The sequence below is a fragment of the Culex quinquefasciatus genome, chromosome 3 (assembly GCF_015732765.1).
Source record: "Culex quinquefasciatus strain JHB chromosome 3, VPISU_Cqui_1.0_pri_paternal, whole genome shotgun sequence".
Lineage (NCBI taxonomy): Eukaryota > Metazoa > Arthropoda > Insecta > Diptera > Culicidae > Culex > Culex quinquefasciatus.
The window spans coordinates 969235-981682 of NC_051863.1; the positions used below are offsets into that span (position 1 = coordinate 969235).

Genomic DNA, 12448 nt, shown 5'->3' on the forward strand with positions numbered 1-12448 from the left:
TGTGATACAATGAATTTAAGCCAATGTTATTTTAGTCGGACAAAAGGCGGCTTCGTTCGCCTTGTCTGCCCAGTTTTTTTGCCACTTAGAATAACATTTGCATTTGTTGATAGAAAGAAAACAACGCGTGAGATAGTTGGTTTTTTTTGTGTTGTCTCGCCATACCAAAGAGGGACCTAATATAAATACGATATGGAGACTTTTATTTTTAGACAAGCTAAGAAATGGATTCTGATCGTGCATTTTTTCTCCGTTCTCTTCTTTCATTCCAGTTGAAACTAATGTAAAGGTAAAGTGTATTTTAACTGATGATAATCCAAACTTTAAAGGCATAACCAAAGGGATGATGCCGAATTTCTACGACAATTCGCGCCCCACTATGGTGCCCACCAGCTCCTCGCTGCTAGGTGGTGCGGTAAGTTACATTGAAATTTGAGTAGACATTCTAAAAATTTAATGTATTTTAATTCTTGCAGCCAAATGGTGGGGAGCAACCTTCGAAGAAACAACAAATCGTAAGTATCTCTAACTTGAGGTTCATCACAAATTTAAAAACTATTAATTTCCAATTTTAAAATTCTAGATTCCCTTCGACTTGGAAGCAACTTTACAAGCTGTGGACGTGAGTATTGTCAAACTCGCGTGTAATTTCCATAACCAATGAAAAACTTGGAAAATTCTCACTATTTTTAGAACGAAGTTCTGGAGGGAGAGGAAGGCAGTTGTCCGATTTGCAACAAAACATTCAGCAGAAAGACTTCGCTGCTGAACCACATACGAAATCACACCGCCGAGAAGAAGTATGTCTGCGAGTACTGTCAGAAAGGTTGGTGGGGCGGTTTGTACTGGCATTAGTCTTGGGTATTAATGTCGTTATGTTTTTATTTGTAGGTTTTTCGCAACAAGCAAATCTCCGGAACCATGTTCGCATTCACACAAATGAGCGTCCTTACGTTTGCGTCGATTGTGGTAAGTTTAAATTATCATTAGGCCGATGCAAATATTTAAAAAAGTTTTTGTCCCTCGGCCCTGGCCAAGGTCAAGGGGGGGGGGGCAAAAAAATAAAAAAATATAAAAATTTAAATAACAAGCCATAGTCTTCACATTTCAATGAAAAAAGTGTTTTAAAATGCATTTTACACTAGTTCAGTTGTTTTGCAATCATTAGTTTTCAAAAATCTAAGATCTGACAAAAACAAAAATTGTATCGAAAAAAATTTTGCATCGAAAATTTTCAAAAATCTTAAGATTTTTAACAAACCCAAACATGCTAAAAATGATTTTAAACGCAGGAGAATGTATTTTAATTTGATTTCAGCTGGTTGCACTTGAATTTTCATTGAAATTTTGAAGTTTATTGTAAAATATTTTTTTGCCCCTGATTTTTGGGCCAATTTTGAAGGGGGTGACAAAAACTTTTAAAAATATTTGTACAAGCCTTATCAATTTATCTACAATTATTCAAAAGTATAAAGTTTAGCTATAAATTTACCAAAATTCAAAACAAATCATGAAGTTATTCACAATTTAACTCTAATCTCTAAATATCTTCTTGTTATTTCAGGCAAAGCATTTACTCAAATCACAAACTTGAACAACCATAGACGACTGCACACAGGAGAGAGACCCTACGTTTGCATTGAGGCAAATTGTGGTCGCTCGTTCGCTCAAGTGAGTATTTTGTACAGATTATTCGTGAACAATTAAAAATGATTAAAATTATCAACATGACCAAAACTTTAAAAATAATCAACATGACCAAAATTTTAAAAATTATCATTAGGACTGAAATTTGTCAAAATTGTCAAAATTGTCAAAATCGTCAAAATTGTCAAAATTGTCAAAATTGTCAAAATTGTCAAAATTGTCAAAATTGTCAAAATTGTCAAAATTGTCAAAATTGTCAAAATTGACAAAATTGTCAAAATTGACAAAATTGTCAAAATTGTCAAAATTGTCAAAATTGTCAAAATTGTCAAAATTGTCAAAATTGTCAAAATTGTCAAAATTGTCAAAATTGTCAGAATTGTCAAAATTGTCAGAATTGTCAATTCAATTCAATTCAATTAGTTTTTATTAGTAAATAATCAATTCACAATTTCGTTATTCTTATAACCTAATAGAGTTTTGGAGTACCTTTCAACTATGATTTGTACTATAGTTCATTTTGATGTAATTGGATATTCTAACAATGGATTTGCCAACAGAAGGAAAAATTATTTTAAAAAAACCTTCTAAATTTGCTAAGGAAAAGGATAGAGATAGAAAAGCTTAAAACTAGATCACAGTTTGTTTTGTCTTTTGACGTCGAAAACTTCGCTGCACAAGGCAGCTTATCCGTTGTAGATATACTTCATCATAAGCTCACTCAGAGCTTGGAATTGTTCTGCCTTGTTCCGGCAGGCACGAAAGCGCGTGAGCATCTCTCCAGCAAGAGCGAAAAACTCCGGAAGCGTGAAGAGATCATCTCCGGTAACGTCTGCTTGTCCCGGTGAAGTACCGCTCCCAGAAGCGGCTACTCTAGCGTACGAACCTCCCCAACCGGGAGGGAACGCTGGGTTGGTCGATGGAACCGCTCCGCCGCCAGCTGCTGCAGCGTTCGTGCTCGAAGTCTTTGGAGGTTGGCGGGACGCTGGCGCTTTCTTCTTCTTGTCCTGCTCCTCGAGGTACTTTTTCCGCGTGGCACAGCCACGGAAATTCGCCGTGTGGTTTCCACCACAGTTCGCGCACTTGACGCGCGCTTTGTGCTGCTGGGCGTTTTCCCCCAGCTGGTCTTTCCGCGGAAGATTGCACCTTTCGGTGAAGTGGGTCTCACCGCACTTAACGCACCGGGGCGGAAGATTACAGTTTCTTGAACCGTGTCCGAATTTTCGACAGCGGTGGCATTGCGCTGCGTCAGTCGGATTCTTCGTGTAGAATCGCCACGTCACGAAGAAGCCGTCCAGTGCTTTGATCCGCCGTAGGTCCTGGATTTTGACCGACCCACGATCGAAGTACAGGAGGTACAATGTGTACGTACCTGTCGCCGTTGTCGATTTCGAGAGCACCTTAACCTCTCGAGGCTTAACCTTGACGCCCGACAGGTGTTCTTCCAGGTCGGAGATCGGGCGGTCCGGATATCCCTGAAGGACGATCTTCACTGGGACCTTCTCTGCTGGGTCAAATGTGAAGAATTTGAAGTTTCGCAACTTCAACTTCTTCACTACCAAGTCGAAATTCTGTTTTTATGCGTAATCACTTGCACAGAAGTTTTACTAATTTTAAGACAATATTGGAGTCCCTCAAGCAACTCGTCAACATCGTCCGCCAACGTATCCAAAACAAAAATTGGAGGTGGTCGTCGTTCCTTCGGAGAGTTACACTTTTTCTGCTTTCTTGCTTGCGCGCAAGTTCATCATCGTCATCGTCGTCGCCAGCACTGCTGCTGTCACTGGCGGTGTTGTTTTCTTCTCCACTCAGCATCTCAAATTCGTTGCTGGTGGGAACGTTGGAAGTGGTTGTTGTCGTAGTGCTGGTGGACTGCTGCTGCTGCTGCTGGTCGGAAGTACTTCCGGATGCCCGGGTCGATTGTCTCGTCCGTACTGGGGACTCACGTGGACGGTATGACACGTGTAAAAAAGAAGGATCGGTGACGTCACCGGGCACGCTCCCGTGCGCGATGGCGGTCGATGCGGCGTTGGTATGTTTACCTTTCTGCACTCTGCCGGTAGATGAACTTCGCGGGTTTTTCGAGGCCGCACTCGAACTGCCACGGCCACGGCCGGCCCTTGGCATGCTGGAGCAGCAAACTTGCGGGTAAACACTGTTAATTACGGCGAAAAAATCGAAAAGTTTGAGGAGCTCCGAACAGTTGACTGTTGCTGGCTGGTGTTGCCAGTCCCGATGACAGAATTGTCAAAATTGTCAAAATTGTCAAAATTGTCAAAATTGTCAAAATTGTCAAAATTGTCAAAATTGTCAAAATTGTCAAAATTGTCAAAATTGTCAAAATTGTCAAAATTGTCAAAATTGTCAAAATTGTCAAAATTGTCAAAATTGTCAAAATTGTCAAAATTGTCAAAATTTTCAAAATTGTCAAAATTTTCAAAATTGTTAAAATTGTCAAAATTGTCAAAATTGTCAAAATTGACAAAATTGACAAAATTGACAAAATTGTCAAAATTGTCAAAATTGCCAAAATTGACAAAATGTTCATAATTGTCAAAATTGTCAAAATTGTCAAAATTGTCAAAATTGTCAAAATTGTCAAAATTGTCAAAATTGTCAAAATTGTCAAAATTGTCAAAATTGTCAAAATTGTCAAAATTGTCAAAATTGTCAAAATTGTCAAAATTGACAAAATTGACAAAATTGACAAAATTGACAAAATTGACAAAATTGACAAAATTGACAATATTGACAATATTGACAAAATTGACAAAATTGACAAAATTGACAAAATTGACAAAATTGACAAAATTGACAAAATTGACAAAATTGACAAAATTGACAAAATTGACAAAATTGACAAAATTGACAAAATTGACAAAATTGACAAAATTGACAAAATTGACAAAATTGACAAAATTGACAAAATTGGCAAAATTGACAAAATTGACAAAATTGACAAAATTAGTCTATGCTAGATAACATCTAGTCTTCTTTTTATTAACTTTTGCGGTGGATGTCAAAGAAGCCAGGCCTACCGCCTTAAGTTTACCGCAGAGATGATTCATTGAAATTAATGTTAATATAACATTTATTCTGAAAAAGCGACCATTCTGAGCCGTCTCCCCAATAATATCCCATTTCTCCCATTCCAGGTGACCAACTTGAACAACCACATGAAAACGCACCACAAAACCCAACAGTACGTATGCAATCAGTGCCCGAGGCGGTTCTACCAGGTCACCCAGTTGAACCTGCACTTGGTGTCGGAGCACAGCTCGACGAAAACCTTTTTCTGCCCTCAGTGTCCGGACAAGCGTTTCAAGTCCCAGTCGCTGTTCCAACACCACTTGAAAATTCACGGCTCGAACTTTGGCTTTCCGTGTCCAAAGTGCGACGAAAGGTACGCGGTGCTGCGACTTTTCTGTTTTTCCGTTTCAATTTTTTTCGTTCGGCCTTTTTGCGTCAAAATTTTTGAAATTGTATCTTTTCACCGTATTTACCCTCACACTTTTGACGGTTCCAGGTTCATTCAGGAATCTCACCTCATACTCCACATGACCCATCAACACGGAGATTTTGCGTGCACCATGTGCTCGATGACGTTTAACGACGAAGTTTTGCTTAAAAAGCACGTCCAAAGGCACCTGGACGGAAGGTAAGCACACTTTCCTCCGGGCTTGGACCTTGATTCTTCTTGTTTAATGTCCTTTTTGAAATTTCTACTATGAAAGACACTGAGCAGAAAATTACCACAAGAACTTTGGTCTAATCAACTGCCTCTTACAGATTTCTCACCTGTCCGGTTCTCGGTTGTAACGAGGGATTCACCATGAAGAACCATCTGACGAAGCACATGCAGATGCGACATCCGGCGATCGATCTCAAGAAGAGTGCTCCGACGCCCGGCGGAGGCGGAGTCAGTACCCGTCCCCCGAGACACTGCTGCCATTACTTTAGCTGTAACGAGTCATTTGAGACGTCCGAAGGGCTGAGCAATCACCTGCGAACCGGCCACGGGCTGCCGATCGCCAGTCCGGAGGAGAAAAAGCAAATGCAGCACATGATCACCAACGGAGGCGATATCAACATGGCGGCGGCCCAAATGCAGCAGCACGCGACTTCGTTGCTCAGTGCCAGCTTCCAGTCCTACCAGCAGCAGATCACCGAAGCCCAGCAGCACCAGCAACAGCAACAGGCTCAACAACAGGCTGCAGCGGCAGAGAAGCAGAAAGCTTACTCGGTATGATTTAAATATGAACTCAACAAAAAGTAGAAAAAACACTGGTAAATCGTTATACATAGATTTAACTTAAACTTTCCAAAACCTCAATAATTTCCCAGCCTGAAAAAAATATAAACGAAACCACAATTTTTATAAGTTCAATTTTCCTGATTTGGCCCAAAATTTTAAACAGATTGTCATCCCTGGCTGACTGACTGTCAGTACCTGCCAAATTTCCAGTTGAAGCAGAAGATTTGTCTGCTGTCTTCGCTAAGAATACAGCTGGCACGATTCTACATTTTTTTAAATTTGTTTTATGGGTAAATAATCTAGACTGAATGGCATGTGCTTTAAAAAAAAAGTGTACTGTCATTTGAGTGAAAGGGATACACTATTGTTTACAAAAGTTATGTTCCCTTTTGAAATGTTAGGCTCCATTTGTCGACTCCGACTCTGACTCCGACTCCACAGCCCTGGTTTATCGAGAAATTAAAAGTGAGAGTGTGTGCAACATGGAGTTAAACTTTCTATGAAGTTGCTGTGAAGGTTACCATGACACTTTGAAAAGTTTAATTCCATGTTGCACGCACACACTCTCACTTTTAATTTCTCGATACGACTCAAGGTGGTATTCCACTGCTTGCAAATTTGCTAGTAATTTTGTCAAAACGTCAGCTGTGTGCTATCTTGTGACTTAGACCATTTTGGTTGAAAATGAGTTAATGATGACGTTTTGCTATACTTAACAAACACCACATGATGCTTTAACCCGATTTTGGAAATTCGCTTCCGTTTCCCGAATATCGCAATACACACTTGTGACATAGACCAATTTATCATCAAAATGATTGTGCACACTAGTGCACGTCATACATGTTGATGGAAAATGCGGAAAATTTTTCTTGTTTTTCACAAATTTATGTACACACATACTTTCTAAAGGCAATGCAACCTTTTGTTTATAAAAATATACTGACTAAGTCGATTAAACCATTGATTTGAGCTTATTTTAGTTTGTATGGGAATTCTGTGCACACTTGTGACACGTAGTACAATTTTACTTTCGAAACACACTTGTGACACGTGCTTTTCAGATTTTTGTTTACATTATTTACTGTATCTTTTAACTGGTGTAACCAAATTAGTTGAAACTTGGAGCGTTTGTTAAGCGATAGTATACGAACCGATTGCTTCAAAAAGTTTGGCTCTATTATTCATAGTTTTGAAATTATTTACCAACAAACTTTAAAAATCGATTTTCTCGAAAAGTTCTAAATGGTCGTTGTCACAAGATAGCACACAACTGACGAAAACACTGTGGAATCCCTTCAAGCCTCGGTTACATACAACGTTTTGGTTTACTCACTACTGTCATCAGAGGTGACATTGGGCCTGGGAGGTGAGATTGTGCCTTATGGTACGTTCGTTTGATGGCTAGTTGCACACTGAGTGCCGCACTCAGAGCTGTCAAAGTGTTTCTTTGAAGTAACTCGCGCTAGTTTCGCACGAGTTTCGCCGCCATCTTGGATTTGAAACTTTTGTGCCGCACTCGATATTTTTTTCAGTTTCATGCGAGTTCCACGCACACTGACAAATGACGTTCGATTGAACCAAAACTGGCACCGACGAGTGCGGCACTGAGTGCCGCACCGGCTCTTCAAACGAACGTACCATAAAAAACGTTACCTAATCCACCCTTAGGTGGTTGGCGCCTTCCTCACATTTAAAGGGTGCTATCCAAAAAACAAAAAGTGCGTTAATATCACTCAAGTGCTAATAACTTTTGAAAGGGTTGTCAGATCTTCAATGTTTTGGACGCATTGGAAAGCTCTTTTGAATACCTATCCAACGATAGGTTGCACGAGAGATCCGGACAACGTTTTCATCAACATATCTGAGATCCGGCCTCCAAAAAGCGTATAAATTACACTTAAGTGCTTATAACTTTTGATAGATTTGTCAGATCTTCAATGTCTTGAACGTGTTTGAAAGGTCTTTTAAATACCTTTCTGAAAATGTATAGGGGAGAGTGGGGAGACTTGATCCCCGGGGACACTTGATCCCAAGCCTGTATCTCGTCAGCATGTGGGTAAAACAATTAGCTTTGTTCTAGAAAGTTGTGCGAAATTAACTAAAACTCATTGTAGAAAACAAAGAAAAAAATTAAAAAATGTTTAGATTCAGTTACACACATTTTTCTAAAACGAGCTGCAAAAAACTTCCAAGAGATCTTTTTTTCTTTGTGTTGATATGTATAGAAAACACTCAAAAATTATTCAAAAAAATATATTTTATACATGAATTGTTTGATAAACTTATCAACTCCAAAACCCTTACCCATTTGATGTTAAATTTATCGTCATACTATTTTTACAATCAATTGTTTAAAAAAGTGCGTTTAGGGAGGCTTGATCCCTGCATTTTTACAGTCACTGGAATCAGCCTCAAGGTTAATTAATTGAGCTGGGTTTTCATACATAGTTTCCTTTAGTATTGTTGTACATAACTTACTGCAGTTTGAACCATTTTTCAAAAGTTTCGTAAACAAAAATTTCCAGCTTTTGTAAACATGCTTAATTTTGGTCTAAAAAATAATATTTTAAGTTTTTAAATATTTAACATAATAAACTTGTTATATTTTGAACACAAACGTACAGGTTTTATGTGAAATTGCTGTAACTTATAGAAAATTAAAAGTTTGGATGAATAAGAAACATTTTGCTTAAGATTTCTTCAAAATGTTGAAAGGGGATCAAGTTACCCCTAACATTTTTAAAATGCCAGTTTAAAATATTTTTTTAAAACGCTTGGCATGATTCGAAGAGTTCATCTGATGAAATACCCTTATTAGCCAAACATAGATGAATGTTTAAGCTTTCATTTCATGCAAAAAGTTTATAGTTTTGTGAGAAATTGACAGAGTTATGTGCGATACAAAAAAAGGGGATCAAGTCTCCCCACTCTCCCCTACCATGACGGGTTTTCTTACAAAAACCACCCTTTTTACAATCTTCCGGACTTTTGTTAAAATCGTTTTATTAGCATAACTTTTGAAGTACTTAACTAAACTGCATAATTTTCAATAGCGACTTATGGGACCCCAAGACAGATCGAATGACGTCAAAACGGACGAAATCGGTTCAGCCAATGTCGAGATAATCGAGTGACAATTTTTTGATCAACATCCCACCACACACACAGACATTTGCTCAGAATTTGATTCTGAGTCGATAGGTATACATGAAGGTGGGTCTAGGAGGTCTAATTGAGAAGTTCATTTTTCGAGTGATTTTATAGCCTTTCCTCAGTAATGTGAGGAAGGCAAAAATTGCAGAAACTTGTATGAATCTACACGGAGATAAAAGATTTCCCAAAATCATGAACAAGCGTGAACAAGCAGATTTTAATACTTTGTTGGTGGTTTCTATTTTCATTTTTTTTACAGTCACTCAATACAGTCATTTTTTACTTTCTCTTATTCCAAAAGGTGTCCGACTTGATCAGTATGAACGAAGAACTTCAACAACACCATCATCAACAACAGCAGCAACACCAGTTACAACAACAGCAGCTTCAACAACAACAGCAGCAGCGCAGTCAGCAACACAACGGGAAGACTGATGTTGAGCAAAATATTGAAGTAAAGAGAGAACCTGCTTAAACTTGCAACGATGTTATGTATCTTAATGGAATGAATGTGTGAAATTTATCAATGGCTTATTCGTAGCTGTTTTTTTTCATGTGCTTTCTTCTTGACTGAACGGAAACATCTCTTTTTAACAACTAGATTTAAAATCTCATTATTTTAAGCATGCAATATTACTTTACTTAAGGGACTGCTTTCATCTTCGATATCATCATTTTTTAAAAGTGTTTTATTTACCTTTAGTTTATTTACACCATAAGATAGTCGCAATAAATGCTTCAACAAAACATGATTTGGCTTTTCTAGTGTTTTCTAACATGGTTTTGCGCCACACACAAGCACTTTGAACTTCATCTAACTAAATCTCCCCAAAACTCTCAACCCCTTCCAGGACCGGGTTAACAACTTGAGTCGCATTAAAACCGAACTGCAAATCCAGAACCTGTTCGGTCTGGCGAACCCAGCGACGAACCCGCTGGGCGGTGGTGGCGGTCTCGGTTCGTTCGCGCCCTCCTGCAACCCGGTGAAGCTGGTGTGCAGCTTCTGCTACAACGTGTACAAAACGCCCCAAACGCTGTCGAGGCACATCGAGAAATTTCATAGCTAAATTTGTGCGCGTTTCTTTTTTTTTGTAAACTTGTGTCGTAAAACGTTTCACCGTTCGGATTTAGGCGATTGCAACGTTTGCAGCGTGGACTTTTGTCGAAAATGAAATTGAAAATCGCTGTGCAATCTACGTGCAAACGGAGAGCCACGCTCCACTCGCTGCAATCATTTGTTGTATTAACATGAAAAAGTACAAATCGGAAACATTCTTGAAAATGTTCACCCAAACGAGATTGGTGGATTTGTGGGCATTTTCTACGAATGTTCAACCAAACCATGCATGGTCACATCGAGTAAGTATTTTGTACGGGATGCAATAATTTCTTCAATAGTACTGTGTTTTAGTGCAAAAGAATTAAAAGTAAAATGAAAGAAGGTTTGTTAGAAATTAACCGAAAGAGAGAGAGATAGAGAGGGAGAAAGCTGTAGCGGAAATAATTAGATATTTATGTAAAATGCTTTCCACACATATTTACTTGTGTGGTAAATTGAGACAATCGAATCGATTGCCAGTGGAAGGATTTACCAGCCAACTAAATGTTCTGCTGGAAGCGACGCCAGTGTTTAGGGATACGACTAAAAGTACCATTGTGGTGAAATCAAAAACGTAACTCTCCCAGTCAAATGTTTCGAATAAGATTTATCAAAGACTATTTTTGTATTTTGAAATTATGTTATTCTATTAAGGAATATATCGTGGATCTAAAAAATAAAGACATTGTGTAGTCTAAATTTGATGTTTTATCACATGCTGAAAGAAACTCCCTTAATGCGTTTACCGATTATATATTTCTGTTAAATATGTTAAAAGCCTTACAAAGTACATCATATCACCATCGGTTCTACTTGACCAATTTGTTATTCATTAAAAAGAGATTATAGCACGCTCTCAGATCATCGACGAGTACCCTCGGAAGTTCGAGATCGATGAAGCTCTGCTTGTCCCGTAGCGTGCTGAATATCTTCCAGGCACAGACATCCTTCAAACTTCTCAGGGGAAAATGTATTCGAACTTCGATTCGGGCCAACTTTCCGTCGGTGTTGATGTTGGTGTACCACGGTTCCGGCATGTAAACAGGCTTCGACTTCACCAGCATCCTCTCGCCAGTAAACCTATCGATAAAGACCCACGGATGGGTTACGTACGTGTTCACCGGAACCTGTGCCGCCGGTTCCAGCGCGGAATAGTGGACAAACTTGGACGAATAGTTCACCCAGTAAACGTCCACTGTTCTTTGGGTTTGGTTTTTGAACAGTACAAAAGAGCGAATTTCGGCGTGTTCTGATTTCAAATTAGGGTCACCTTCCATTTTAATTGAATCAGTTTGTTGTACGAGCCTGCCGTTTGCTAGACTGTTAACACTCTTGTGCTGAACGATCTGAAAGATAAGAATTTGTGATAGTTGCTAAAAATATATCAATACTTTTAAATAGCATATCTAGATATTTTGTTTCCTATAGAATGACTCAATTAATTTATTTTTTTTGTATTACAAACAAAACTAAGGATTCAATATTTATTTCATACTGGAATTGAGGTACTGCTTTGATTCAATAAACCTCGTTGCTACATAAATGTAATGTACTCATGTTGACTTCTGAATAGCAAAAATATGCTTGCATCTTTAAAGCAACTACGACTTATTGGTAACTCCCTTCAGCCCTGAAAAACAGACAAATCATACCTATTTGCTCGCTGCATCTAATTTGATCGTTTCACCTCACAAAATAGTACACAAAACATACATTCTGAATGTATACGTAAATTTTTGAATTTATTCACAAAAACATCTCTTTTTTGGACACATCCACCATCCACGGAATGTACGAAACAGCTGTCAAAGTTTGTTTGTTGCATGCGCTTGTGACAGTCTTTCCACTTGCGACAACTTTAATGTAGCGCTGGTCTAGATTGGCCCGCATTGTGCGTGACATTGCAGATGTTTATTTTGAAAAAACGACGAAAAGTTATTATTAAATTTGGATACATAATTTTGCGAAATTGTAATTAAGATTTTTTGTACTTTTTATCACCTTGTATGAAAAGTGATATCAAAATCTATTTACAACACAAGAGTCATAGAACATAAATTTTGGTATCATCCTAATGTAGTGTTGCACTAACATGAGTAAGCTTTTGAAATATTTCACAGCTTCATGATATATTTCACTGTAGGTTCGCAGTGCATTGATATTTTCTAATTTTAATTGTTTGTTTGTTTGTATATTTTTACATAAAAAGGAAAATTAATGCAAAAAAGGACAGGCTAAACCCAATTCTTTTATGTGTACATACAAATTGCAATCGATTGTCTTAAAACTGG

The 12448-nt window shown here is 38.2% G+C and overlaps 2 protein-coding genes across 8 annotated transcripts in view; one reads left to right on the forward strand and one right to left on the reverse strand.

Annotated features, from left to right (window-relative positions):
• The window catches only part of LOC6042659 (zinc finger protein 497), a 39690-nt gene extending 28834 nt beyond the window's left edge, over nt 1–10856 (forward strand). For 3 of the 6 annotated variants that reach the window (XM_038263092.1, XM_038263094.1, XM_038263093.1), the window contains exons 3-13: nt 330–415; nt 477–515; nt 584–622; nt 694–826; nt 892–969; nt 1565–1671; nt 4803–5050; nt 5174–5305; nt 5437–5890; nt 9360–9512; nt 9910–10856. In XM_038263092.1, the coding sequence (XP_038119020.1) occupies nt 330–415; nt 477–515; nt 584–622; nt 694–826; nt 892–969; nt 1565–1671; nt 4803–5050; nt 5174–5305; nt 5437–5890; nt 9360–9512; nt 9910–10125 (1685 nt within the window). In that variant the 3' untranslated portion in view covers nt 10126–10856. Of the gene's footprint in view, nt 1–272; nt 416–476; nt 516–583; nt 623–693; nt 827–891; nt 970–1564; nt 1672–4802; nt 5051–5173; nt 5306–5436; nt 5891–9359; nt 9513–9909 lie in introns of all 6 variants that reach the window. The other 3 variants (XM_038263097.1, XM_038263095.1, XM_038263098.1) reach the window with 3 other exon arrangements.
• Nucleotides 10857–10894: 38 nt separating this feature from the next.
• On the reverse strand, nt 10895–11962 carry LOC6042662 (protein Vhl). Of its 2 annotated transcripts, none has more exons than XM_038263099.1 (2): nt 11810–11962; nt 10895–11503 (listed from the first exon to the last, which is right to left on the reverse strand). In XM_038263099.1, the coding sequence occupies exon 2, from the start codon at nt 11432–11434 to the stop codon at nt 10967–10969; it is 468 nt and encodes a 155-aa protein (XP_038119027.1). In that variant the 5' UTR covers nt 11435–11503; nt 11810–11962; the 3' UTR covers nt 10895–10966. The 2 variants fall into 2 exon arrangements, with proteins under 2 accessions (XP_038119027.1, XP_038119028.1); XM_038263100.1 differs by lacking the exon at nt 11810–11962 and adding an exon at nt 11653–11793.
• Between the last annotated feature and the right edge of the window lie 486 nt (nt 11963–12448).